At 38.6% G+C, this 26879-nt stretch overlaps 8 protein-coding genes across 8 annotated transcripts; 5 read left to right on the forward strand and 3 right to left on the reverse strand.

The window, feature by feature from the left end:
* Positions 1-1388: 1388 nt before the first annotated feature.
* On the forward strand, positions 1389-6914 carry BDF20DRAFT_914689 (uncharacterized protein; the record flags this gene model as incomplete). The annotated part of the gene is made up of 9 exons (XM_053084222.1): positions 1389-1443; positions 1512-1754; positions 1835-1869; positions 1941-2216; positions 2306-2436; positions 2516-2705; positions 2777-6444; positions 6515-6710; positions 6780-6914. The coding sequence occupies 9 exons, from the start codon at positions 1389-1391 to the stop codon at positions 6912-6914; spliced, it is 4929 nt and encodes a 1642-aa protein (XP_052933872.1).
* Positions 6840-8401, forward strand: BDF20DRAFT_633817 (uncharacterized protein). The gene is made up of 6 exons (XM_053075920.1): positions 6840-7000; positions 7084-7288; positions 7374-7502; positions 7583-7986; positions 8072-8207; positions 8272-8401. Exons 2-5 carry the CDS (start codon positions 7245-7247, stop codon positions 8203-8205), a joined length of 711 nt encoding a protein of 236 aa, XP_052933873.1. The 5' UTR covers positions 6840-7000; positions 7084-7244; the 3' UTR covers positions 8206-8207; positions 8272-8401.
* BDF20DRAFT_633818 (P-loop containing nucleoside triphosphate hydrolase protein) lies at positions 8402-11441 on the forward strand. Its single transcript, XM_053075921.1, has 4 exons — positions 8402-8427; positions 8494-8797; positions 8865-9311; positions 9390-11441. Exons 2-4 carry the CDS (start codon positions 8599-8601, stop codon positions 11153-11155), a joined length of 2412 nt encoding a protein of 803 aa, XP_052933874.1. The 5' UTR covers positions 8402-8427; positions 8494-8598; the 3' UTR covers positions 11156-11441.
* Positions 11442-11480: 39 nt separating this feature from the next.
* On the forward strand, positions 11481-13091 carry BDF20DRAFT_633689 (FAM18B). The gene is made up of 5 exons (XM_053075918.1): positions 11481-11785; positions 11857-11987; positions 12094-12292; positions 12367-12684; positions 12762-13091. Exons 1-4 carry the CDS (start codon positions 11783-11785, stop codon positions 12679-12681), a joined length of 648 nt encoding a protein of 215 aa, XP_052933875.1. The 5' UTR covers positions 11481-11782; the 3' UTR covers positions 12682-12684; positions 12762-13091.
* A 172-nt stretch (positions 13092-13263) lies between these two features.
* Positions 13264-14608, reverse strand: BDF20DRAFT_633712 (peroxisomal biogenesis factor 11). The gene is made up of 4 exons (XM_053075919.1): positions 13940-14608; positions 13616-13848; positions 13429-13560; positions 13264-13356 (listed from the first exon to the last, which is right to left on the reverse strand). The coding sequence occupies exons 1-4, from the start codon at positions 14267-14269 to the stop codon at positions 13302-13304; spliced, it is 750 nt and encodes a 249-aa protein (XP_052933876.1). The 5' UTR covers positions 14270-14608; the 3' UTR covers positions 13264-13301.
* A 900-nt stretch (positions 14609-15508) lies between these two features.
* BDF20DRAFT_881060 (uncharacterized protein) lies at positions 15509-16503 on the reverse strand. Its single transcript, XM_053081652.1, has 3 exons — positions 16194-16503; positions 15881-16117; positions 15509-15801 (listed from the first exon to the last, which is right to left on the reverse strand). The coding sequence occupies exons 1-3, from the start codon at positions 16475-16477 to the stop codon at positions 15675-15677; spliced, it is 648 nt and encodes a 215-aa protein (XP_052933877.1). The 5' UTR covers positions 16478-16503; the 3' UTR covers positions 15509-15674.
* Positions 16504-17767: 1264 nt separating this feature from the next.
* On the reverse strand, positions 17768-23117 carry BDF20DRAFT_881064 (uncharacterized protein). The gene is made up of 8 exons (XM_053081653.1): positions 22890-23117; positions 21924-22826; positions 21571-21850; positions 21218-21481; positions 21086-21136; positions 18740-20998; positions 18387-18666; positions 17768-18300 (listed from the first exon to the last, which is right to left on the reverse strand). The coding sequence occupies exons 1-8, from the start codon at positions 22963-22965 to the stop codon at positions 18064-18066; spliced, it is 4350 nt and encodes a 1449-aa protein (XP_052933878.1). The 5' UTR covers positions 22966-23117; the 3' UTR covers positions 17768-18063.
* Positions 23118-25023: 1906 nt separating this feature from the next.
* BDF20DRAFT_634105 (SCA7, zinc-binding domain-containing protein) lies at positions 25024-25872 on the forward strand. Its single transcript, XM_053075922.1, has 2 exons — positions 25024-25281; positions 25360-25872. Exons 1-2 carry the CDS (start codon positions 25074-25076, stop codon positions 25737-25739), a joined length of 588 nt encoding a protein of 195 aa, XP_052933879.1. The 5' UTR covers positions 25024-25073; the 3' UTR covers positions 25740-25872.
* Positions 25873-26879: the final 1007 nt, after the last annotated feature.

A 26879-nucleotide genomic window follows, 5' to 3' on the forward strand; every position in this document is an offset into this window, starting at 1 on the left:
TTCCCAAAGTCATATATCTGATTTAATGTTAGCCCTGTTGGCCCACGAAAATAGGAATAAAAAATCTTTGGTTTATAGAAGAGCCTCGATTTTTCTCAAATTGGTGAAAGAGACAGTAGCATCGTCAAACCCATGTTTCGTCTACAATTTCTAATGAGTGGCATTTTTTGTGCCGGCAAAAAGACGAGCCAGAGAAGTCGTGTTTGATGGGAATTAGAAGGTCCTTTGAGTTTATGGCAAACATTTTGCTAATTATAGTATGTTAACTTTTCGTATAGTTCGTTACGTTTGGCTTTGAAGAAATTTCTATAAAAACATTAACCTTATACATAGCAATATGTGCCTTTCGCTTTTCATTTCAGTTTGGCAATACATTTTCATAAGTAATCAACATTGTTACTTGTCGCCACGATGCAAATGATAGCTTACTACGATTTTTTTTTTGAACAACCTCGCTATACCTCCGTAAATAGTAGTCTAAAGATATTGAAAGTAATCTTACATACATATACAAGGCTACCTACAAAGAACTTGTATTATATACTCAAACGATTCATTTTTTAGCATCTTATCACACACTTTCAGGAAGAACTTATATTGCAGGTTTTTATTGTTAAGCATGTATTCTATACGCTTTACTGATTCAGAAAGCAGCCATAGGCTCAGACTCAGTTTGAAAACCATCAGGTACAGGGTATTCGTTATGCATTTGCTGATACAATGGTCCTTGTAGTTTCCGATCGCATGCAGTATTGCGGATGATTGAGGGCGCATTTGATTCACTTAACGATTTAATAAATAATTACAAGCTTTAAGTAATCAGCCGTTATAAACCGGATTATATTATGCCTATTTTTTATCAGTACTTATTGTAGTTTGGGCTCGAACGGCTGGTATTAAGGTTGCTTACAAGTTGTATAAATTGAATAAAAGTACAATTACACAAATAATTGCAAGATTGAATTTCAGATCATCGAACGTACGGGGTTCATATGTTTTAAATTCCTAATTTCTGTAGTTTTCAAACACAAACCACCTGTATTTCTGTTGTTAGGTCCATTCAATTGATAATTTATTTTCTATTATAAAAAGAAACACAGTATTTGGTCTATTACAGTACTGAAAGAGGATCATTAAGTGAACAAATTACTGTCCACCCTATTTCATTAATTGTTGCGCCGTTTGTTCACCATTTGGAAGCATCATCTTGAACGATCATCTTAGAGTCTCGATTGCACTTTGAAACAGTCTTCAGCAGTTAAGTCAAGGTAAAGGCTTGTTTTATTATATCCAATGCGTGTACTTGAGAGAAATTACAACTTCCGCTAATGTTTCAAATACTCTTATTTGCAACAGATCGAAATAGGTTTCAGCACATCTATTACATAATGAGTGGAGGAAACATCAAAGTTGTAGTACGGTGTCGTCCCTTAAACAGCAGAGGTACATGGTTATGAAGAAATAGAAACACATTCTGTGAATTGGATATCCTCATCTATATATTCATTTAGAAATTGCTCGTGGAGCGGTCGGCTTAATTCGTATGGAGGGTAACCAAACTATTATCAGTAGACCTTCTGACCAGAAAACAGGCAAAGAAAATGAGGATGTGAAAGCATTTACTTTCGATAAATCTTACTGGTCTGCAGATAAAAGCCATCCCAGCTACGCTGATCAGGAAACAATATACAATGATCTTGGTGTAGACTTGTTAAACCATGCTTTTGATGGTTATAATTGTTGTATCTTTGCATGTGAGTCTATACATAACTTTTTAGTATGTCCTTATATAGCATGAGCTGACGGTCACCAATTTCTCTTGTACTTTTTCCAGACGGTCAAACCGGTTCTGGTAAATCATACTCTATGGTAGGATAACGACAATTTTTTCATATCAATATACGCACTTGCATATCAACTAATTCAACAGTTGCATATAGATGGGTTATGGAGAAGATAAAGGCATTATACCTCGTACATGTTCTGAACTCTTCAATAGAATACAAGCAAATCAAAAAACTAACCTCAATTATCGTGTGGAAGTTTCCTACATTGAGATTTACAACGAGAAAGTACGAGACTTGTTAAATCCGAAAAATAAAGGCAACCTGAAAGTAAGAGAGCATCCTTCTTTAGGTCCTTACGTAGAAGATTTATCTCGATTGGTTGTGACATCTTTTGATGATATTGAACACCTTATGGACGAAGGAAATAAAGTAAATGAAACACACAAACGCATACACACACACAGAGACCCCACAAACTGCGTTATAATTAGCAAGAATAACCAGTCATCTCTCTCTAGGCAAGAACGGTTGCAGCAACAAATATGAATGAAACTTCATCCAGATCTCATGCAGTTTTCACAGTTTTTTTAACCCAGAAATGCTTAGACGATCTAACGAATCTTGAAACGGAGAAAGTAGCAAGAATAAGGTACCACAATGTGTTACATTCTTGTAAACAGAAAAATAATCGCTTTGCCCTAAGATTATTTTATTTCGCTTCATCTTAGTCTAGTCGATTTGGCAGGCAGTGAAAGAGCCAATAGTACAGGCGCTACTGGCGCGAGACTGAAAGAAGGAGCCAATATCAATCGGTCTTTAACTACTTTGGGTAAGGTTATAGCAGGTTTAGCCGAACAATCAAGTCAGGAAGGTAAAAGAGGGAGGAAAAAGGAAGTATTTATTCCTTATCGTGATTCGGTATGTTAGTGATATATTCATTATGAATAAGTAATATTCATTTTTGTACTAAAATAAGAGGATCGCTGTAGGTCTTGACGTGGCTTTTGAAGGACTCACTAGGTGGCAATTCCAAGACTGCAATGATAGCAGCGATTTCTCAAGCCGATTACGACGAAACGCTCAGTACATTGAGATATGCAGACCAAGCAAAACGAATTAAGAATAAACCAATTGTAAACGAAGATCCCAATGCTAAGCTGATAAGAGATTTGAAAGATGAGTTGGAATTGTTACGTGAGAAGTTACGAACATATGCTCCCGAGGAAGTGGAGCAATTAACTGCTGCCAGCGCGTATAAATCGGCAAATGGAAACTCAAACAGCGCCATTAATGCAATGCAAAAACAAACCACTTTAATAAACAAAAAAAAGCCATTAGCAGAGATTGAAATTGTAGATAGTACTGGCAAAACAAGGAAGATGACCAAAGATGAGATTATTGAACAGCTACAGACATCCGAAAAATTATTAGCTAATTTGAATGAGAGCTGGGAAGAGAAGCTGAAAAAAACCGAGGAAATTCATCTGGAGAGAGAGAAATCACTAAAAGAACTGGGCATCACAATAGAGAAGAACGAAATGGGTGTCTACACTCCAAAAACGATTCCATTTATAGTCAATCTTAATGAAGACCCACTCATGTCGGAATGCCTCATGTATCAAATCAAATCAGGAACAACTTGCTTGGGAAGGCAGGATAGTGATATACCCGCCGACATCCGGCTCAGTGGACCTAACATTCAAGATAACCATTGTATTTTTGAGAACAAAAATGGTTCTGTTACGTTAATTCCTGGCAAAGATTCACTTACAATGGTAAATGGCATGAGGATAACAAAACCCAGACAGCTTAAGAGTGGATATCGCATTATTTTAGGTTATTATCATATATTTCGTTTCAATAACCCTGAAGAAGTACGAAAGGAACGTGATTTACAGAAGCTTGCAATTGAGAATAACCTGAATGGTCAAAGTCTGCAATCAGAATCTTTGGATGATGCATCAAGACCGAATTCTCCTTCGGCTGACAGTATTAACGGAACGGAAGTTATTGATTGGAACTTTGCCCGAAGAGAAGCAGTTTTGAATTATTACGCTACGGAATCAAATTTTGGAGACTTGAAAGACGAGGAATTGGAAAAACTTTACGATGACATTACGAAAATTAGAAACTCTAGACGTACACGTTCGGAAAGCCGAACAGAAAATGATGATGACGATTCGTACACAACAAGGGATTCCTTTAGAAATTCATCCACAGCAATTATGTTGGAGGACGGTGTAGAAAGTATATGCACTGATTTATCAATTGCTCAATCAGATATACTGGAAGAGAGAATAAAGCAGGAAAAGGAACGCATGCGAAAAGAACTTGACAATCAGAAACGTATCTATGAAGCGAAAATGAATCGGATGTCTAGACAATTTTCTCAACAACAAATGCAAACAAATCAAAATTTATCTGTTTATACTAAGGAACAAATAGAACTTATCCAAAAAGTGATACAGCAATGGAGAAAGCAAAGAACAGTAGATATGGCTGAGATAATATTAACCAATGCCATCATGTTGAAAGAAGCTAACATTATTTCTCGAGAATTGAATAAGGAAGTACTTTATCAGTTCACTGTTATAGAAGATGAGCCTTTCTCCAACCCACGATCATTTTTGGAAACAACGTCTGCTTTGCATCAGTTTGAAACAGATGAGGATACTGCACTAATCTCTACACCGAAACCTTGTATCGGTGTGAGAGTGATTGACAGAAAAAATCAAGTAATCTATGTATGGTCATTAGAGAAACTGAAACAGCGACTCCATAAGATGCGAAATCTGTATAACGTTATGGATAAACCGTTGTATAGAGAGCATTTTAATTTGGAAGATCCATTTTTTGAAAATCCATGTCCGAAATACACCTTTGTGGGCGCAGCTACTGTACCTATGTATAATCTAACTAGACAACAGTCTTATGAAAGCTGTACTGAAATCATTTGTCGTAACACGGGCCAGATCAAGGGGAAGTTACGGGTACTCATTACAACTATTGCCGTTACCAATAATTCAAGCTATGGAATGAACAATCATACACAGACAACCTATTACGATAATGAATCTATCGATAGCATAGAGGATGATGAAGTTGAAAAAATTATCGATAACGATAATGATCAAACCATACTAAAAATTGGACAGAATCTCTTATTTGAGGTGAATGTAATTGAACTCAGTGGACTTAGCGAAGCAGAATATAATGATGTTCATGTTCAATACCGACTTTCCTCATTTGGAGGTATACCTCCATATTCTCCAGCAGAAAAATTTTTTGTCACTGAACCTATCAATTATTTTGAGCGTAACCCTGTTACTATCAACTTCAAGCAAGCTATATCGATTAATATTACTCCAAATGTACTGAATACTCTACAAAATGGAAGTCTTTCCTTGGAAGTTTTCGGTCTCGCACTACCAACTGTTTTAGCGCAACAGCAAAACTGGGATGATCACAGAGAAAGGTCTTATGTTGTAGATTATATGCATGAACAGCATTTGCAGCAGCACCAGCAGCAGCAGCAAACTCCGTCCATGAGTTCATTAGAGCATGCATCTAGTGATTCGACACACAGTAGTAGCGATGCAACCTTAGCTTCAATGGAACGTAGACCTGAGGAAGAACTCTTGGCAGCAGAACGACATGATGTGGTTGCTTGGATAGAGATCCTGGAGCTTTCTCCTTCTGGTGAATACACACCTGTGATATTGACAGCAAAAAACCCTATGGATAAAGGTTATTTTACGTTAAGGCAAGGTCTTCAGCGAAGAGTTCGTTTTACGATGTCACATACTTCAGGCCATCAGCTTGAATGGGTCCGTATTAAAAAAGCAACTGTAGGTCGTGTATGCTTATTAGATGGCAAAGGTCGAATTTTGCAGTCTCCCGCTCAAGAGAATATTCCAGTCAAATTATTGCACAAGCAGCATTTACATTATTACTCAGATGGCACAAGCCAGTTGATAGCAGAAGGGTCTTGGGATAGCTCACAACACGATTGCGTGTTTTTGAACAGAGTGACAGAATCAAATAGCCGCGTACTACTGAATTTACGTTGGGAAGTAGATGTTAAAAAATGCGAAAAACCTATCCTTTTCAATATGGATATCGCACTTCAAATACAAGGACGCGCTCGCTCTAATGGAAACGGTAGATTTAGTAACTTTAAAAAGTTGCTTTACTCTTCTGGAAAGCATTTAAGCAAATATAGCGCCGTTTTTCTTGTTCATCTAAAACCACCCATGACCAGACGACTAAGCCAACTGTGGCGATTAAATACAGCTTCAAAACACATTCATGGTGAGGAGTTGTTGGGTTCTTGGAAACCACGAGGTATTTCATTAGTGAATGATCATAGACGTATACAAGGCATGATCAAAAGGAAATATCAAGTTGCTTTCACGAAACAAATCTTAGAAATTAGAGGATTCAATAGTGATAGATCAACAACAGTTTCACGGACTATTGAGAGAAACGAAGCTCTATTAAAGCGTGTACTAGATTTATGGCAGCTGAAGATTGGAACTGAAAAGGAAATTGTCATCAGTCAAGAGCCACCGCTTACACCTGAAAGTCAAATACATCTAAACCGAGGGCCACAATTCTCGTCCAAACTGGTTGCTGAAGTAGAGAATGTTTCCCAACCGTAAGTATGGATATTGTGTTTATTAGCATTTAACAAGCACTAACAGCTGCTTTATTATGGATGCGAGTAGAGTGAGCATTTCAAAACGAGGTTATTTGCTCTATCAACAGGATGCAGCGAAAGACTTATGGGTAAAACGATGGTTCGTTATTCGTCGACCCTACATCTATACCTACATGGATGATTCTGAAACAGATGAACGGGGAATCATTAACATCACTTCCGTTCGCATTGACTATAACGAAGCACTTGAAGAGATGATCCAGGTAAAAATTGGCAAGCAAAAAGATATTTGAATGCCGAAAATTAGTACTAAGGATAGCTTTCTTACATAGCGTACCAATGTGTTTGCCCTTTATACCAATAATAACGCTTATACCTTTCAATCAAGTACCCGACAAGATATGATTAGTTGGATACAATTGATTGACCAGAAATTCCCTGTCGAAAGTCTGAAAATTCAAGACTAACGAGCCTATCCGATTTGAAATTCTTAATATATTTACTGCAATACATACAACTTTAAATTAATGTATTATATACCGTTATAATGACTGTAAAATTAAGTGATTGGATCGTTGAGTAATGAAAGAATCCACAATAGAGGTCACTATCTAAACAACCATATGTTTTTGATAGCATATTCAGTCATTAAAGACAACTGTGGCAGGTTGAAATTGGCTTTCAGCATGAAAGTGTAAAAGGTCACAAGTGGCTTGGATGCCCGCTGCTTTTTCGTAGCCTCTGGGTTTCAGGCAAAAGCGAGCATATATTCTTCCAGTTAATACATCCTATTCAACATGGCTAAGAAGAAGGGAGGAAAGAAAAGAAATGACGATTATTGGTATGACTAATTTTCTTTCAAGTCTTTGACTCCGGTATAACTTTTTTTTTAAATCGTGTTGTATTTTTGTTTACCCTTAATTTAGGGATGAAGCATTTGAAGAAGATGCTGTAGCTACTGGTGCTGCACCTCCTGAAGAAACTGAAGAAGAATTCGCTAAAAGAGCTTCGAATTTTAATGCACTTGCCGAAATAAACGACGGCGATGACGACGGGTAATATACTTACTTGACGCTACTCTCGTCGTTGGGAAATACACCGTTAATGTTATTCATCTTTTGAATGTCACCCCTAGTTTAATGGCTATGGTCAGTAAAGCTGCTAATAACAAAATGAAGAAAAATAAGAAAAAGAAGCAACAAGAAGAATTAGAGGAAAACGAGCCTGTTTCTGAAGAAGTGCCATCACCAAAAGTGGAGACGCCAGCAACTGCAACACCAGCAGACGAGATTGATGAGTTTGACTGGGTCAACGACAATAAAAAGAATAAGAAGGGCAAAAAGGCAGAATCGCCCGCTGAAACCGCTTCACCTGCTGGAGAGACAGAGGACGGCGGCGAGTTCCGTCTCTTAACCAAGAAGGAAAAAGAAAGATTGAAGAAGGAGAAACAGAAGGAAGCCAAACGGTTGGCTGCACTTGAACGAAAGAAACAACAAGAGGCCGAAGAAGCTGAATTGAATAAGATTCTTGGAGTGGAAGGTAAAAAGGAAGATGATAATGATGAATCTGCGGCAGCAAACGATAGTGCACAGCCTCAACAAAAATCGAAAAAACAACTGCTCAGAGAAAAGAAGGCTAAGAAACTTGCTGCTAAGGAAGCAGAAGAAGCGCCTGCAGTTGAAGAAACACCCGCTCCTACCCCAGCTACTCCATCACCGAAGGGTAAGAAGGGTAAGGGCGCTAATGTCGCTGCTTTAAGAGTAAGTTGAACTATTGTCATTATGCCCGTGTTGAACAATCTACTGATATTTTTTAATTTTTCAGAAAATGATTGAAGCTCAACGTGCTGCCGAGGAAGCAGAGCGTCAGCGTCTTGAAGAAGAGCGTAAAAAGGCAGAGGAAGAGGAGAGGAGACTCGCCGAAGAAGAAGCAGCTCGTGAAGCAGCTCGAGCTGCTAAAAGAGAACGTGAAAAGGTATAGGTGGATAACACATTTTTTAAATGGCTTTTAGAAGATATACTGAAGTTTCAATTTTGAACTGGTTAGGCCAAGAAAGAACAGCTTCGTAGAGAAGGTAAATTACTGACCAAAGCACAAAAAGAAGCCCAACGTAAAGCCAAATTACGTCATGAACAATTACTTGCTTCCGGTATGGTTCGTGTGGAGGCTTTGGAATCTGACGAGAATAAACCCAAGAAGATTGTTTACAACAACAGGAAGAAGAAGGGCCCTTCTAAGGAAGAACAGGAAAGAAAGAGGCTAGAAGCAGAGGAAAGAAAGCGTAAAGAAGAGGAGGAAAGAAAACGCAAAGAAGAAGAAGAGGCGAAGAAGGCTGCCGAAGCTGAAGAATGTAATGTATTCACTTTATTTCTGTAATGCTAGGCCAGCTTGCTAATTTGTTTCTCCAAACTTAATAGCCGAAGAAGATGATTGGGAAAAGGCACTTGAAAGCAGTGATGAGGAAAAGGAAGACAAGAAAGACGAAGAAGAGGAAGAAGATCTCAAGAGCGACTGGGACGCTTCTGATGACGAAGAAGAAACCAAGGAAAAGGCCGCTCCTGTCAAGACTCCTGCTGACACTAAGCCTGCTGCTGCCGTCAAATCTGCTACTGTCGAGAAAGCCAAACTTGAAAGCGAATCTGAAGAAAGTGAAGAAGATTCCGAAGAAGACTCTGACGAAGATTCCGACGAAGATTCTGACGAAGACTCTGATGAAGAGCTTACAAGCACTCAAAGACTGGCACTTCAAAAGAAGGAAGAGGCAGCTGCTCGACGTCTTCAACGACAAAAGGAAGCTATGGCGAACAGATCTGCCGAAGACCTGCGTTCACCAATTTGTTGTATTCTTGGTCACGTAGATACAGGTATGCAGTTTTGTCAGCGCAATATTGAAAGCCGCTTGGTTTAGTAATTAATTTACTCAATCAAATTCTTTTTTTAAGGTAAAACTAAATTGTTGGATAAGATTCGTCAAACCAATGTTCAAGAGGGAGAAGCTGGTGGTATTACTCAACAAATTGGTGCTACTTTCTTCCCTGCCGAAGCAATTGAAAAAAAAACTGCTGTTCTTGGCGATGCTCGTGTTGATAAACTTAAGGTGCCTGGTATCTTGGTCATTGATACGCCCGGTCACGAATCTTTCACCAACTTGAGAAGTAGAGGTAGTTCCCTTTGTAATATCGCTATCTTGGTTGTTGATATTATGCACGGTCTCGAACCCCAAACTCTTGAATCTATCCGTTTACTGCGTGATCGTAAGACACCTTTCATTGTTGCTTTGAACAAAATTGATCGTCTGTTTGAATGGAAGGCCATACCCAACAATTCTTTCCGCGACTCTCTTTCTAAACAAAAGCCTTCAGTCAAACAAGAATTTGAAAAGCGTGTTGCTGATACCATTTTGGCTTTCAATGAACAGGGTCTGAACGCTGAACTCTACTATAAGAACAAGAACCTTGGTAAATACGTCTCTTTAGTTCCTACATCTGCTCACACTGGTGAAGGTATCCCTGATATGCTTAACTTGCTCATCCACTTGACTCAAGCTCGTATGAGTGAAAAGCTTATGTACATCAGTGAGCTTGAATGTACTGTTCTGGAAGTCAAGGTTATTGAAGGTCTAGGTACTACCATTGACGTTGTTTTGGTCAACGGTTGGTTACATGAAGGTGATCGCATTGTTGTCTGTGGTCTAAATGGTCCTATTGTTACACAAGTCAGAGCATTATTGACACCCCAACCTATGCGTGAATTGCGTATCAAATCTCAGTATGTTCATCATAAATCTGTTAAGGCTGCTCTGGGTATTAAGATTGCTGCTCCTGAACTTGAAAAAGCTATTGCTGGTTCTAGACTTCTTGTTGCTGGACCAGATGATGACCTCGAAGATTTGAAGGAAGAAGTTATGTCTGACTTGACTAATCTGATGTCGTCTATTGATAAAACAGGCCATGGTGTATGGGTACAAGCATCCACTCTTGGTGCCTTGGAAGCTTTGTTAGAATTCTTGAGAACTTCTAAGATTCCAGTTTCAGGTATCAATATTGGTCCTGTGCATAAGAAAGATGTTGTAAAAGCAAGTGTAATGTTGGAAAAAGCACGAGAATTTGCTGTTATGCTCTGTTTCGATGTTAAGGTAGATAAGGAAGCCGAAGAACTCGCAGAAGACCTTGGCATCCGTATCTTCACAGCCGATATTATTTACCACTTGTTCGATAGATTCCAAGAATACCATGCTTCTATTTTAGAACAAAAACGTAAAGATCAAGCTGGTGAAGCGGTTTTCCCTTGTGTTTTGAAGATGATTCCTCGTGCTATTTTCAACAAAAAAGATCCTATTATTTTTGGTGCTGATGTCGTTGAAGGCGCGTTAAGACTTGGTACACCTATTTGTGTGGTGAAGACAGATCCTGAAACAAAAGCGCGTCAAATTATCACTCTGGGTAAGGTAACAGGTATCGAACAGAATCACAAGCCTTTAGAAATAGTGAAGAAGGGTCAAGCCGGCGCTGGTGTTGCCGTCAAGATTGAATGCGCACCTCACGAAACACCGAAGACATTTGGTCGTCACTTTGAAGAATCAGACGAGTTCTATTCGAGAATCACTCGACAATCCATTGATATCCTTAAAGAATCCTTCCGTGCAGATGTTTCGAAGGAGGAATGGGCTCTTATTGTCAAGCTTAAGAGAATCCTGGGTGTGGATTAACCTTAATATTTACATATTGAAATTTTTATATTGCTCAGTTGTATTTCAATTCAGATAAGGTTGGAAGTATTGCCAATAAATATTGACCGAAATCCCGTACACACTTGTCCCTCACAATTATAAAGGTTAACATCACTCGATCGCTTCTCCTTTTGTGCCAGTAATATAACAGTGCAATTCTTCGTATTAGCTGTAGTCGTTTTTCCTGAGTTTGTGCGTAACATTATTATTATTTCACTATAACGAATGGATAAGTATATGACATTGTTGCGTACCGTATCTTCTGATTGTTCTTTTCAGAGCAGAGCTTGCTTAACACCAGCAGCGCTTTAGCTTTCAAATAGCAAAATGAGAGATGCAGCCTATAATACATGATTTACGCCCTGTTGAGAAATTACTTAATGTATACAGCCTTTCCACCCTATAACCATGCGTAATCTCTAGTCCGCTACATATAGCTATCAGCCTCAACCGTAAATACATACATTTCATTGACAATCAATCCTTGCATAGAAGAGAAGATTGCAAGAAATAACTCCGCTCATTTTACTTATTCGGACGAAATCCCAAAAAGGCGTCGTTCCTTCCCCTTCGTATCTGATTTTGTTGAAAACCCATAACCATCGAATGGTACAGATGCTTAATAAACATCATCACAGTAAGGGAAAGCTTACAAATTCTATTTGAACATTGCACACTAGTCTCAGCAAAACGATCTGGGCTTCACACATTCCTCTGCCGATCGAGATGTAGAAGCAGGAGGAAACATAGCCACTCAAGTGAGCAATTCAGACAATTCAAATGCAGTTACTGGCTATTTCAAACAATCTAGGTACTGCAATATTCAGTTAATGAAAGCTGTCCATTTGATATGAAGCTTGACATTCACACAAAAACGCTAGTCACCCCATTGCTGCATTTTTCTTTTTGCTCTTCAGACTAGGTGCATTATTGTCATATTTATTAGGCTCGATTTTCACAGACAACTTCACACTGGTATTTGTGGTGACTATTTTACTTTTATCATTCGATTTCTGGACTGTAAAGAATATATCAGGAAGGCTGTTGGTAGGACTACGATGGTGGAATGAAATTCAACCAGATGGAACCAACAAGTGGGTATTCGAGAGCGCAAGTGTAAGTGTATGAGATTCTAACAATAACCGTTAAAAAAAGAGGAACCACGACTAAATGCTGTTGTATCAAAATAGCCCAGTAGAATCAACAATGCAGCAGATACACGATTGTTTTGGTGGACTTTATACGGAACACCTGTACTGTGGGCTTTGTTTGCATTCTCTTGTATTATGACGCTGAAGTTTTCTTGGCTAATTATTGTCGCCATTGCATTAGCATTGAATTTAGCCAACGTTTATGGTTACACACAATGCGATAAAGACGCTAAAAGCAAGTGGGCTCAGAATATGGCGACCAGGACAGCCCTTGGCTCATTGGGTAGTACTGCAACTGGAATGGTTGGAAAAGTATTTACAGGAGGAATTAATAGAATGTTCAGCTCGCGATAAACAGTAAACTATTTCAAATAAAAGTAACTCTTATACTCTTAATCAGCTATATTAATTTATACATTGAAAATGGTTGGTAGAACCCTATTTGACCTTATTCACTTGACCGTTTTGTTTCCTTCTATAATCACATGCTGCGTTCCAGGAAGCGCTTGGGCGAAAGTAACCGTACAAAGAAAAACAAAATACAATAAGAAAAAGAACCAACCTCTATAATAAAATGTATTGTGTAGTTCTAGTAATATAGATGAGGTATGAAAACAGTTAAGCTGATGATACTATTACATAAATAGAGAAATCAAAATGTCTGATCGTCACAATAAACTGTGAGTATTTGCTTTACTTGTGCATTTTACGAGGCGCCTCATTGAAACGACCAAGCAAATCTTTCCATAGTAGTGTATTGTCACAACTTCTCGATTATTCATTAAAATGTTGCAACATATTTTTCAAGAAGAGAATAACGGAATGAACTGGGTAAACTGCACTGGTTTATGAATTACTTAAATATGATTTAATATTGTCGCTACAGATATATATTAATATAACATGTCAATTACATCAATGCTATCCATATGGTAACAAACCCTTTCACTTCATTCGTGCTATCTGCCCAGTGCTCAACCATTCAATTTCTTCCATTGACTGTTCATAGCCATCAAAGAGGTAATAATACTAAGCATAATATAAATGGGTGAATTTATGATGCTTTCAGTTAAGTTTTTCAGTAAGTTAATGTTGCTTTACCCTGCTAAACCAACAATTCCATCATCGGCTTTCAAGTAGCCCAAGTTAGACGAAGGGATAATGATATCCACAGCATCTTGAACAAACGCGTATTTAGTATTGTACTTATCCCTAAATAGACATAAACAGATACTGATTAATCGAAAGGCTGTTTTTTTAACCATCCATGCAACTGTATCCAATTTACGTGGCTAATATCTTCTCCTGAGCTCTCAAATCAGCGATTTGTGCATCTGATTTCTCTTCAGTATTTAGCAGAGCTTTACGAGATTTGTCGAGTATGTGCTGACGAACGCTTAATTGCTTAAGCTTATACAATCCAGATATCAAAGAAGCAGCAATGGCAAACCACCAGCATCTTTGTCCGATTGTAGCAATTTTTTGGAGGTTTTTAGGCTTATAAAAGTTGATAGCAGATGTCTGCGAAATGGAAGGTAGAAAGTTCTTAATACCTCTTTTCTTCGTTTTCAATGAAGATTGCCATACCCCATTTCAGAGTTGAATACTTTACCAATACAAAGACTTCACTGAGATAATAGAAACACATACCGAATTGCTTTGCAAAAGCAGTAATACGTAAAACTTCATCCTGTAAAGCCAAGCTCTTGACACCTGCTTGGGCAAATTCGACGGGCTTTAATAAACGAAAGAATTTACGACCGTTTGCAATATGTGATTTGAGGTCACTCCAGCGTTGAATGGTTTCCTTTGGGGCACCATTACGGAGAAGGTAAAAAGCGTAAAAGCGAGCGAAATATTGAACAAGACGACAAAGCTTTTCTCGTCCTACTGTAGTGTTCAAGTAACGGTTAAATGCATCAACATGGGAATGAGTAAGCATCTTGGGTTAATTTTGCTGAACTGTGTTTCGATGGCAAAACAGAAGAACAGAAATAGAAGAAAAGAAAAAATAATGCAATAAGGAGGGAAGAAAATAGAAATAAAAAAGCAGAAGATAGTACCGTCTGCATGCAGTCTAAACATTTTGTCATTGTGTGAAGGCTATGATTCCATAAGCATCAATCGACCCCTCTCCGCCACATAAACCGTGAAACCTCACTTTTTCCTTTTCCAGATTCCTCTATGACTAAATCAAATGGATACAGCCTTGTGTGACATACTATACCGTCAGATTAAACTGGATTACGTTTTGCTCTAAAATTCCGTCTGTATCATCCCATATATTGCACTAATTTCTTTGCAATGTGCCCAAAGAGAGAACATTATCTCAATTACCTATACCAACAAACGCAGAAGTAGTAAATACCTTATTTACTAAGAAAAGGGTATCAATACCATTCAGAGGATTGAAGTTAATTAATCTCAGCTGAGCAGTCATTTGTATTTTAATGTTGAGAGTTAGAGCTTAGATATTTCATTGCCTTTAGCTAAACTATCATTTTGATCGTCAGTGGAAAGACAGGTTATTTTAGAATCTAATGCTTCTCAATGGATAAAGAAGGTGCAGTAAGTACATTATTCTTTATTTGATGTTCTTGACGAATAGTAAAACTGAAACACCTTCCCACCAGTTGAAAAGGAAGGTTGATAGCTATCACTACGCTTTACAACTTATCTAATTAGATGTACATCAGTCTGAAGAAGCCTGTTCCCACCTCTAATTATACTTCTTCTTCCTCTAGACCGGTCAGGCTGCATTATATAACGTACTCAAAGCCAGTACTTTTAAAATTTCAACAAATGTTGATACTTAAACATACATAATAAAGGTTCGCCTGAATCGAGATGCTATGTTAGTCGAAACAAGCACGCACGTTTCCACCAAAAGCAAAGCTGAAAGTAAAATTGAACTGTGTGATAGTTGGATGAGATGAATGGCGTTTGGTTGTTTATTAGAGATAATAAAAATAGGAAATTCATAAATTTTTGTCGAAATCGTAACTCTCAAGCTATATCAGTTTTGTGCGATACACTTGGGTATATGGAATTGTACTATTGTAGCTGTTCAACTGTGGGTTTTATGCAACTTTATAGTGAGGAACCAATAAATAAATTAATTGTGTTAAAGTGTACTTATGTCGAGTTGGCTCTTTTCCTTTTCAGTTCATTATTATCAATATCAAGCGTAAAAGAGGACTCTGCCATATGACTTGCTGATTCGGATATACTCGTGCTGGCGGTAATATCATTATCATTTTGCATTTTGCTTGAGCTTCCAAATTCATGCGGTGGGCCATATCTTTGTATATAATAATCACGTCGTGACATCCAATGATGTATTTCCTCTATATTTTGTAACGGACTTTCCTTTTTGTTGTAGATGAACTCTTTACTCTTATTATAATTGTCGAAAAATTCAAGATAGGATAAGGACGGTGAAGGTTGTTGACTGTAACTATACGCTTGAGAATGGTGAGTATCAGCTAGGTTCGTGGGAGCAAAAAGAGTATTAAGTAACCGTTAGTTATTATATTGGTAACTTTAATGATAGTTACATATTATCCGGCGACTGATGTCAGTGAGAGAAGCTTCATCATTATCACTAATCGTACCGACATCGACGTCGATTTTATTGCGTACAAAAACTGAACCTTTATCAGCAATAGGTGGTACCAGCAGTTTGTTTAGATAATGAGCTAACGGTGAGCCGAAATCTTCAGCTTCACTATCGCTTTCTATTAAATTAACATGTCGAAGCAAGCCCTCCTCTAGCTCTTGGCCAAATACTGTGTTTTGAAGGCTCAAAATTTAGTACCTTTACTACAACAATAAAGAGACTCTCTAATATATAAATGGGTTTACCTCGATTATTGTCTGGAAGATCATACATAAAAAGTTGCTGCTCCACAAGCGTCAAATTGAATCCATCTGGTTCGAAGACCTGAAAAAATTCTCTTGTACGTTCCATTTCGTCTTCATCTGATGTACTTAGCGATCTGGTTTTAGATTCAGAATGAAGATGACTGCTTGCTATTGACAAGGAGGTTGCAATTGATTTGGGAAGCTCTGTAGAGGAAGGCAAGGGTTGTAGTTGAAGGGGGATGGTCGCAAAATTTGATGCAGGTGTTATAGAAGGTCCTCCATTCATCACTTTTTGAGTTTGTTGGTTATAACTACGCTCCAAGTATTTATCTAGCTGCAATAGCGCTTGCTTATTGAACTTTCTTTGCATTTCGTACTGTTCACTGAGAGTATCGTCTGTTTCTTCATGCCATGAAGTGGGCCTAAATGCGTCAAGAGGAGTTTTTATGATTTGAACTGGGTATTCATGTCCTGCAAATGATTCATTGTTGATTTTGCGCAAACTGGATCTTATGTCTTCTTTATGGGTAGATTTACGCCACACAAGGAGACCAATAGTTATACCAGCCACGGCAAGAACGCCACAAACACTGATAGCAACCGTTTCGATTGTGTTAAGGCCACTGTGGGTGGGCGATCCTTCTTCATTAGGATGAGCTTGGTCGTTCACGTTGATGTCATTATTCTTATTTGTGCCGCTATTTGTTGTGTCATTGATGTCATTTGTTGCCATCATTGGTTGAGGGTTAATGGCTACTGAATGATTAGGCTTTTGCACTTTAGCTTGAAGAAAGCTTGCTCCTAATTCAGAAGCAGAAGCTGAGTTGGACCAACGATGTGTAGTGCTGGCAGTAGGTGAATTGAAGAGAACAGAGACCGTGGGTACCAAAATAGAGCTGACAGGAGAAAGTGCGTTAGTTGTTGCATTCGAACAATTTTCTTCTGATCCGCAAGAGACTATAAGGAATTCTGGTTAAACATTGAGGAGTTATCGTTGAATTTCTCTACTTTGCATACTTAAGTCTTGCTCACCAGTAGAGGAAGACAAAGGGTAACATTCAACGTAGAAAAGGAAAATCCAAATCCACAAAAGTATATTGTAAACCAATATCATAAAGTTGTACGTATGAGCGTAGAAAACTATGGAAAGATATCAGTTGTAAGAAGAAGGAAAGGAATGCAAGCATTTTGATAATTTTAATTCTGGCAGCTATTTTAAAGAATTTATCGGGAAAATATGCTTTGTATTTCCAAATGCTAATGTAAATAGTTAGGACATTTTGAAAAGAAATAACTGAGCAAAGAATAAGCTTGAACAAGAAAATGAACCATTTGATACCAATGACTCTCCATTGCACTGCTATAGTATACGCTCGTTGAGTCTGATCCGAGTTTTTTTTTTTTTTTTTTTTTTTTTTCTTTTGTTGAGTGATTCCCAGAATTATGGCTTTACCTTTGGCGTTAATATGAAATAGTAGACATATGATGATGATGATGATGATGATGATGATGATGATGTTCTGATACACTAGACAATCTTTTATTTTTCTATTCACACTTCTTTTACCCAGGATGACTTTGCTGTAGTTGCTGTTGTCAGCGGCAATTAAGCTTCTCCGCTTTTTTCGCCCCCTCCTCCATCAAAGGAAACGATCTAGAAGGTTTAAATTTTTAAGGTTACGAATCTATCGTTAACGCAGAACTAAGCATTGCAATGGAAAAGCTATGGTCCGTTTGTGGTAAAAATGAAGATTTAATGATATGTCATGGTTATATGGAATCATATCCCAGGCTCTGCAACGGCCTGTTCATTAAATTAATTATGTATATGTACAATTGTCTATTTACTTGAGGAGGAATAACTTATGGAATTTATAGGATTTTGAAAGACTTTTTTAAAAATTTGACGAAGCGAGTGTTTTCGACCACACAACGCTCCCATAGGATGGTTGCCAGCGAATTGCCAAGCACGAAGCCCCACAATGCCCAGCGAAACCGTTTGGGTAAAACATTATGACCCAAGGGAGAGTTATAAGGGTCAATATCCCAATGAGGATAAGGGTATCCAAGAGATTGTAGCACATCGGGCGAACCACAATTGATTCGGAACTAAAGGTAGGAGAAATGGGTCAGCAATGCCGTCTTTACATACACACACACATACAAAACAAAAAATCTTTTCCTGTCCTACTTACAATACAACTGTATGGGTTCGGGTCCGCTAATATTAAGAAACTGGTATGAATGAAAAAGCAACAGTAAAAGATTACAAGTACATAATTGCGCCACCAGGATTGACGGTAGGTGCCTCCAAAGTTGACGACGGCTGCATTATTGAAGAATTGGAACATGACTACTAACGAGATAATCTCAGACTCGTAGTTGTCACCCAGGAGCCACCATTTAGCAGCATCAATAGAAGAACTATCAAATTCATGGCAAATGAACCAATCTTGTTGGAAAAGCCAGATAACACTAAAAGTGAAAAACGATATTGCCAACAATTAATATTGCATATACAGAATAGTCTCTTATTCAGCAAACATACCTGCAAACAATAAACCAAAAGTTGATAAAAGTGACACCTAAACAAGACGCTATCGTCATGGGCCCCAAGGGTTTGGCTGTTGGTCGAGAAGGTTTTAAACGATCTGCAGGTTGTGCTTGCGTGATAGCAAATGTCATGGTGGTAGTGATAAAACCATCAATGGTGATCCAGATGGATTGAGGAGCAATCACTGTGAAATAGAACATGAGCAATTCCCAAAAGGCCATTGATTCACCGTAAAAGATAAGGAACTTGTAGTTTGAAAAACTGGTTGCAAGAGCAGCACGGCCCTGCTTCAGGAGTTCAACACATTGCATGATACTTCTATTGCTCGTACTGAAGGGCGATACCATCGATGCTTCAGCTTCTGATAAGGCAAGGCCAACATGTGCGGCACGGAGAGCACCACAATCATTACCACCATCACCACACATGGCTGTGACCCCTCTTTCCATATGAAGTTGCACGCATTGCACTTTATCATTCGGTGTCATACGCGCAAAAACGCGAGTGTAGAAAAGATAATTGCGCATTAAATTGTGAGCATTGAGAAATTCAAAAGCACGTCCTGTGAGAGCCAGCTCTATCAATTTATGCTCATTTTCTCGAGGATCACTTGCCAACACTGTCTCAACATCCTCATAACGATCACCTGTATCGACATTGTGCCAGACCATGCTTCCGTTGACCATATCACCAAGGTAAACATGACGGTCCGGCTCAATCATACCGCATTGACGAGCGATAAAAATACCCGTTAAAGCGGTATCACCAGTAATCATCACAGGACGGACATCACCTTCCTTCAACTGTTGAATGGCATCCGTCGTATCATCCTTCAACATATTTCTGAAAAGGACAAAGCCGATAAAGTGGCAGCCAACTTCCAAATCATCGCGACTCCTACTCTTGATATCTTCCATGAAAACATCTTTGCCGAGCACACCCATATCACGGTGAGCCAAAGCAAGAACATAGCAACCTTCTTGAGCAAACTTGGCAGAGACGGTGTCATAATTAGCAGGGATAGATTCTGGGGTGGAGTAATGTTTTACCCGTTCAAACGAGCCCTTTAAAAAGACATGGACATGGTTATCGTGTGGATCAAGAACAGCCACAGACTGGGAGGCACGAGCGTGAACAAATTCACTACGGCGAATGACGCTGATGGGAGAATCTCGACTGCTACTTCTGTTGCGAGAATTCGCGGGTGGCATTAAACTATCAAGATAATCGGGACTGCTCGTAGGCACAAGATCCCAACGCATAGCATTGTAGGATTCTATATCGACAGGGTTACCAATGAACTGATCGCCCACCTTGGTAACAGCATGACACGTTGCAATACCCATCGCCAAAAGAGGATCCATGATCAAAGGGTCTTGTACTCTATGATCGAGTTTAGGAGAAGCAACGGCGCCAAAGAATTCCAATCCCTCGCGTGTGAGGGTGCCAGTTTTGTCGAAACAGAATATACTTACTTTGCCAGAAAGATTGATACGAGGTAGATCAATACACAAAATCTGCTTCTTTCGCAGTCGCGTGGCACAGACAGACTGATTGATAGTAAAGGCAGCAGGTAGCAGTGGGGAAAAGATTTGAGACATGATGAAAATACCGTAAAACCAGCTGGTGATATTACCACGTCCCATCAAATAGAGAGTCAAACAGAATGCAATGAGACCCCATATCAACAGAATACAGATGGCCACCTTGATATGTTCGTCAAAGATAAAGCTTACAGGAGAGGGAAAGAGAATCTTGTGAATGAGCATACCCTTTTCGCTAGAGATACCGGTACGGAGCACTAAAGCACAAACGCGTGGCTCTAATTCACCCGTGCCATCATCTTTAAGAGAGGGCATGACTTGAGATACTAAAGTACCAGCAAACAACGAGTTCACCTTCCCGGCACCATCCATTTCATACAAATTGTCGTCGTCGGGTAAGGCGAATTTACGAATGGGCATTGCTTCACCTGTCAAAGCCGATTCATTAACAACCACGGCACCCGACAAAAGAGCACAGTCGCAAGGAACGGTAGAATGTTCGTCAACTTGAAACACGTCTCCAGGGACTAAATCTGCACTAGAGATGCCTTTTTGCCATTGTCCATCACGGAAGACGGTAACGTTCGTTACATATTCTGCCATAGCTTTGATACGTCTTTCAGCTCTGAGGCGAAGAAAGATTCGAATAGCGGCGGATATCAGAATGATACATGTTTGAACCAAACCCATAGGATAATAATTGAAGTAACTAGGCAATATAACAAAATTGTGGATTTTAGTGAGCATCGAGAGCTAAACGATGATAATAATGATGGAAATGACCACATGTACTTACTACCACACCCACATACACATCATTTGATATAAGTATAATAGCGAGCTGAATCTGTTTACATGAGGAAAAAATAGCAAAGGTCAGAACACCAGGACTGACGTTTTCTCCCGTTCTAATATATAGATCACTTACTCTTGAACGATTGCCAAAGGAATGGGTGGTACATAAACAGGAATAATGTTGGGCCCCAAGAGTTCCTGACGGTATACAGCGTCTTTGGTGACGACACCATTCGCCCAAGCCCTCAACTTTCTGTTTGTTGAACCAAGATCAAATTCATAAGGCTCGAAGCGTTTCTTTTCTGAATTATACACATATCTCATGCATTGATACTCAAAATAGCGCAATTTAGTTGATGTTGTACGGACGGGGCAAGTTTCCACAACTATATTCGTACTTGTGTTCAAGAACGGGCAATAAGATGAGAAGGAGGTGAGCACGTCTTCTTGATAAGCATAAACGAACATTCCATCGTTTCAACTTACTTGAACCTACGAACAAAGTACTGCTCAATAGCTCGTAATCTAGCAACCCATTTGTTCCCATCATCCAAAAATATTAATTCTTCTTGTTGACGTTCTACTTGAATAATAGGGCAGAGATGAGGAAAGGATTCAATGCGAAAGTAATTCCGTATTTTTTTCCTAAACACCATTACAGTACAGAACCAAGCAGCTGCAATGTGCCATACAGCACAAAATATCTTTGAAGCAGTATCAGATGAAAGGAAGACATGATAAATTTCACCTGCTTGTAACTTGCCATCTAGTGATGATACGAAAAGCGGTAGATGTCAGAAACCAATAGATTTCCCCTTCATTCGTCAAAGAATACTTACATGTATCTCCCACAAGACAACCTAAGAAGATCATGAATAAAACTGTCACGAAGCATACTGAAGCAAATGCAATCAATCCAAAATAATCACGGTTAAAACCTCTGAACCTTAAGCGTTCGCAGTCTTTGAGGGATGAGATGTCAGAAGTACTTTCACTCGTTGTAGAGGACACTGAGGTGGTGGCGTCTTTTATATCGGATGGTGTTTCGGTCATCTTTCTAAGCTTTTTTTCACCGTTTATACTAAGGCCGTCTGTGTCAAGACGTCCTGAAACTGCTGTGAGTTTTTCATCAATCAAATCTAAGTTACGACTTGACACCTGATTTTCCAAGACGAGCTTATCACTTAGACGTTGTAATCTCGAGTTTTCTTTTCTAAAAGAAGCTTCTCTTGCAGTTTTATAAAGATGCCAGCTTATTAAAATGAACGCTTCCAATGCTGTGATAGTCCAAACCGCGATCCACATGGGTTCACGAAAAGAAAAGATTGCTGGAGGTGTTGGAGGGCATTGGGCCCAGACAAAGTCTGATGTTGAGGCGTTGGGGTAACCATAAAGTCCAATGGACGCGCGGGATATATTGAGATTTGCAGCACAGAGATTTCGTGTCTGTAAGTCTTTAATGTCAGGATTGAAATGAGTGATGTTGATAAGCTGTGAAGCAGCGCAGGGTAATAAATTAGAGAAGGGTGATGTGGAGGGATTGTCGCCACACAGACAAATGTTAGAAATGCTGTCACAAGAGGTTTGACAGGTGCCATCAAGGCAAAATTCAAGTCCTTCAGGACAGGCTGGTGTTACTGAAGATGGGCATAAACTGTGATCTGTTACACATAATACAGGGCACTGTACATTATATTGAGGATATAGTGGACATTGTCTGCCTTGTTTATCAAAATCATTTGCTATAAAATAGGCGTGGTGAGTCATCATACAACCTAGAATGCCTCTTTTCTTTATCAACCTACGTTTTTCAAATACAGGCAACGCCTTTATCACAGAAAAAGACGTTAACAAGGTGACGAGAATGGAAGCAACTCTCATTAGCCTTCTTAAAATAGTTAAAAAGGATTTATATAATATAAATTCTTTTTGTAATTTTTGAAGAGAGGTTGCCTTGGGGTTGTTTGTTGGTTCTTGTCTTGATTTTCGTGTTTAAATGGGTTTTTTTTTTCTTCTTCTACGTTCTATTCAATCAAGAGAGGGCAAAAAAAAAAAAAAAAAATTAAACAAAAAAGGTTCAAAAAATAAAAACAGCAGGTTTCTTCCAACAACGACGAATCTCGTCACAGTCTCTTTTTTTTACCTTTATATGGTAAGTTTATAGATTACTTTCAAGCACAGTGGCCACTCAAAGACGAACAGATTTTCGTTGAGCCGTAGATTGAAAGTTTCAAGCGGATATTGCTTGCATTTTTCAACATTTTGGGGAAGGGTTCTATCCACGGTGGTTTTTCAGGTTTGTATACAATTGCTACCATTCACAGACACGATGTAACAATTGAGCTATTATGATACGTTTCCATCTGTCTTATTTGCCATGTAGTAACATAGTTTATTGCATCAACGAAAGCTGGGATGTCCTTTTTGTATCTGTCAATAAGAAACTTAGCGGAATTTCAAAATGTATAAAAATAAAACATGCTGGGAGTACCAACTAAACCCATTTACCAGGAGTAGCTTTATTTACTGAGCGAAACAGGCACAAGTATAAAGAACGAAGAACAATGAAAAAAAAATTACCAAATGCCACTTAAAAAACAAAGTCACTTAAGGTAGAATAACTAGTGCGTTTGAGCGCATAGTTGCCTGCTCATTATTAGGCAGCGTGGATGTTCTATGAACACAATCCTGTATTCGCGAGGGAAACAGCATAGTAACTTTTTTATTCTTTTCTCGCTACCATTGGCGAATGGTTAGACAAGCCTTAGGCCATAAAAAAAAATAAAAAAATAAATAAACATACAACTGAATCTCAATTTATGGTTCTCCACCTCAAATCGTCATTTTCACCATGATAATTATTGTTTAAAAGCTTTCAAGGGCATCAAAATCACATGCCAAAAGAAAGAGATGTTACGTTGAAACAGCGTGTGGGCTTGACCTTCTTTAGTAACTCAAGCAGAAAAAACAGGACAAACGCGTCTTAGTGATTCTAGCTCGGGGATTATAGAGGAAAGTAAAAATACCTATTGTTTTCCTTTCATATCAGAGGTATTTTAAGTAAAAATGCTGCTGCTGCACAGTTAAACGACACGACTTTCGAATGACGTGAAACACGACGATGGTTCTAAAGTTTTGTCAGCTGAACTTTTAAAAAAGGATCTGCTTCACGTCAGAAATTTGCATCATTTTTTGGTGCGGAGTATTCTTGATAGTCTGTCGTCCCTGCAGTCCATACTATTGAAAGCCTCTCAAAAGAGATATGGCTTGCTTTGTGGGTTTTTGAATTTGACCAAAGTACAACAATTTTGTAAATTCAAATCAGGAACGCCTTTGCCCAACAGAACACAAAAAAGGATCGTTTAATGGTTTACCGCAGAAAAGGGTGCCAACTGTGACGTTTCTTTTTCTAGTTTAACTAACTTTGCATGAAAACCGTTTTCTCAATCAATTAAACATTTACACACAACAGTCTTGTATAAAAGATATACACAGTGCAGTAAGTTTATAGAAACAAATGCCCAAGAAAATTGTTTCTGATGAGGAAGACAATGAATCTACAAACGTAAAATTATCAAAATATCAGAAAAAAAGAAAGAAAGTTGCGACTATACCTGAAGAAGACTATCTCTTAGAAGGTTTGCTCGAACAGCCCAACTACAGGTTTATATTATACCATGAGGCCAACTTGAAACTAATACAGCTTGAATAAAAACCAAATAAAATAGAAAATATACCACAAGCAGATATATCATCAGTAAACGATCATATAACCATGTTATCAAACTTTGACGATACCAATGAGCAACAACAGCATCTACCTTATGGAGACGATTTTCAGGAACTCGGATTAAATGACAAAACTGACAGAAAAAGAGCAAAGAAAGAGAAACGGCCAAAGTCAAAACCTCCCTTGCCAAAAAAGAAAGGTATTTATTACAGCTTTTTGAAAACATACGCTCCATTTCATCCAATGCGAGAAAAAGCTAATGTTCAAGGACGTACAATGTTCAGGTCCCTTGAATCTGGACAAACAATGTGGTGTGTTGATCCTACCAGATAATATAGTCTGTACAAGATCCTTGACTTGTAAAATACATTCAATGGGAGCAAAAAGAGCTGTAGAAGGGCGAAGTCAGCCATTTAATGACCTGTTGGCTGCATACCAAAAGAAGAATACGGGTAGAACAGCGCAAGGTAAACGACCACTTTCTGCCATTTCGCCATAGTGATATAAATGTGTAACAGTTTTTTTTTTTCTTCTTCTTTACGTAGTCATAGGTTCTGCGTCTCATCAACAAATAGACAAAACGAATCAGCAAAGATCCGCGGCCACACGAGCTAAACTAGCATCTGCTACTACTACTACTGCTACTGCTGCTACCGCAGCGTTAACAACAACAACAGCCCCAACAAATGCAGTGGTGGAGGTTGATTCAGATGAAGAGACAGAAAATGTCTTTTTGGCTATTAAACAATTTCAACCTATACCGCTGGGTCAAAAACGATACTATCATGTTCGTCGTCGAAGAGCTTATGTCAGATTACGCGATATCTTATTGGATGCTATTACACCCAAATTGTCAGGATCAGCAGCAGCCATATCTGCAACAGACCCGCCAACAGCCATCGGTGGCGAATTTACTTGTTTATAAGAAATGTATCGCGTTTGAGCGCTCATCTGTAAACTTATTTATTATTCACTTGGCCTAAGGACATTCATCATGGCCACGAATAAAAGAGTGAGTATCCTTCTCATGCCGCAAAGATTCAACAACATCTCCGACTATAATTTTCTTCATCTATGTTGCATCCGTTTCAATAATTTGCAATATCTCTCAATATCTGCAATGAATATATTGCAAAAAAAAAAAGAAAAAAAGGATGCCATGTTATTAATTGCAGGATCTTAATAGAACGGATGGTCAACAGAAAGCCATTGTTTTCCAATTTCAGGAACAAGACACATACATGTTCTTTTGGTGGCTATACTGTCTGTGACTCCTTAAAAAACTTGTTTCTGTCAAGAGATGACAAAAAAAGAATAAAAATAGGAGATGGCCCCGGATGTGTCAACTAAATAGTGTTCACAAAAACGTCAAATGAAAATGATGTTGCTTTACTTTTCTGTGCTTGTTGCCCCACCCCCTGAGTTACCTTCACCAAAAGACAACAGTTTTAAAAATAGCTTTCTAAGCAAAGGGACAATGTTTTCAATCGAGGAGCCTTTTAAAGTAAAACAGAAAGCTTAAAGTCTCTAAGAGTTGCCTAAAGGAGAAATGTGGCCAACTCTTGTGTTTTTTTCGTCGCCGCTCGATAGTCTTTTTCTACAAAAGAAGATCCCTTTCGTTATATGTGCGGTTTCCTATGACCCTAAGCGTTACAACAGCTAACTATTGAAAACTTTGAAATAGCAGAAAACAGAAAACCCCATGCGCCTACAAAGACATAGCAGCACAAAAAATAAGGGCAAACCACGCAACTACTATGACTGTCATTGATTTGAAAATTGGAACGAGGCAATTCCAAGTTGATTGCATCAAAAGAAGAAACGAACTCCGGAAAAAAAAAAGAAGAAAGTTGGACAGGTACAAAACCTGATATATTAATCCCATAGTGTTAGACACAAATTACATGCTTCTCTTTTTCCTTCTTTCTTTCCATTTTCTACAATCTGTCAATTTATTCTACAACACTTACCTATATCTCTTTGTTAGTGATTTCATTGTTTCCTTTTTATCCGTTTTCAGTGTTCAATAAGCACTCCATCAATTAGCCTCCTTCATTTACGAATT

This window comes from Mycotypha africana (assembly GCF_025528875.1).
Source record: "Mycotypha africana strain NRRL 2978 chromosome Unknown BDF20scaffold_8, whole genome shotgun sequence".
NCBI lineage: Eukaryota > Fungi > Mucoromycota > Mucoromycetes > Mucorales > Mycotyphaceae > Mycotypha > Mycotypha africana.

What these genes read in the sequence shown, in the direction of transcription:
- BDF20DRAFT_881060 (XM_053081652.1), bottom strand. Translation starts at nt 16,477, where the DNA reads ATGAATGGAGGACCTTCTATAACACCTGCATCAAATTTTGCGACCATC. An exon ending in GATCTTCCAGACAATAATCG is followed by an intron (nt 16,118 to 16,193) that starts AGGTAAACCCAT and finishes CCTTCAAAACAC; the next exon opens with AGTATTTGGCCAAGAGCTAG. An exon ending in AGTCGCCGGATAATATGTAA is followed by an intron (nt 15,802 to 15,880) that starts CTATCATTAAAG and finishes GCTGATACTCAC; the next exon opens with CATTCTCAAGCGTATAGTTA.
- BDF20DRAFT_881064 (XM_053081653.1), bottom strand. Translation starts at nt 22,965, where the DNA reads ATGAGAGTTGCTTCCATTCTCGTCACCTTGTTAACGTCTTTTTCTGTG. An exon ending in TACTTTGTTCGTAGGTTCAA is followed by an intron (nt 21,482 to 21,570) that starts GTAAGTTGAAAC and finishes CTTGAACACAAG; the next exon opens with TACGAATATAGTTGTGGAAA. An exon ending in TTTTGGTTTATTGTTTGCAG is followed by an intron (nt 18,667 to 18,739) that starts GTATGTTTGCTG and finishes TTTCACTTTTAG; the next exon opens with TGTTATCTGGCTTTTCCAAC.
- BDF20DRAFT_633817 (XM_053075920.1), top strand. Translation starts at nt 7,245, where the DNA reads ATGGCTAAGAAGAAGGGAGGAAAGAAAAGAAATGACGATTATTG. An exon ending in AACGACGGCGATGACGACGG is followed by an intron (nt 7,503 to 7,582) that starts GTAATATACTTA and finishes TGTCACCCCTAG; the next exon opens with TTTAATGGCTATGGTCAGTA. An exon ending in TAAGATTCTTGGAGTGGAAG is followed by an intron (nt 7,987 to 8,071) that starts GTAAAAAGGAAG and finishes ACAACTGCTCAG; the next exon opens with AGAAAAGAAGGCTAAGAAAC.
- BDF20DRAFT_634105 (XM_053075922.1), top strand. Translation starts at nt 25,074, where the DNA reads ATGTTCAAGGACGTACAATGTTCAGGTCCCTTGAATCTGGACAAACAA. An exon ending in TACGGGTAGAACAGCGCAAG is followed by an intron (nt 25,282 to 25,359) that starts GTAAACGACCAC and finishes TTCTTTACGTAG; the next exon opens with TCATAGGTTCTGCGTCTCAT.
- BDF20DRAFT_633712 (XM_053075919.1), bottom strand. Translation starts at nt 14,269, where the DNA reads ATGCTTACTCATTCCCATGTTGATGCATTTAACCGTTACTTGAACACT. An exon ending in TCAGTGAAGTCTTTGTATTG is followed by an intron (nt 13,849 to 13,939) that starts GTAAAGTATTCA and finishes TCCATTTCGCAG; the next exon opens with ACATCTGCTATCAACTTTTA. An exon ending in CAGGAGAAGATATTAGCCAC is followed by an intron (nt 13,561 to 13,615) that starts GTAAATTGGATA and finishes TCGATTAATCAG; the next exon opens with TATCTGTTTATGTCTATTTA.
- BDF20DRAFT_633689 (XM_053075918.1), top strand. An exon ending in GGCTATTTCAAACAATCTAG is followed by an intron (nt 11,988 to 12,093) that starts GTACTGCAATAT and finishes TTTGCTCTTCAG; the next exon opens with ACTAGGTGCATTATTGTCAT. An exon ending in GGGTATTCGAGAGCGCAAGT is followed by an intron (nt 12,293 to 12,366) that starts GTAAGTGTATGA and finishes GTATCAAAATAG; the next exon opens with CCCAGTAGAATCAACAATGC.
- BDF20DRAFT_633818 (XM_053075921.1), top strand. Translation starts at nt 8,599, where the DNA reads ATGGTTCGTGTGGAGGCTTTGGAATCTGACGAGAATAAACCCAAGAAG. An exon ending in GGCTGCCGAAGCTGAAGAAT is followed by an intron (nt 8,798 to 8,864) that starts GTAATGTATTCA and finishes CAAACTTAATAG; the next exon opens with CCGAAGAAGATGATTGGGAA. An exon ending in TCTTGGTCACGTAGATACAG is followed by an intron (nt 9,312 to 9,389) that starts GTATGCAGTTTT and finishes TCTTTTTTTAAG; the next exon opens with GTAAAACTAAATTGTTGGAT.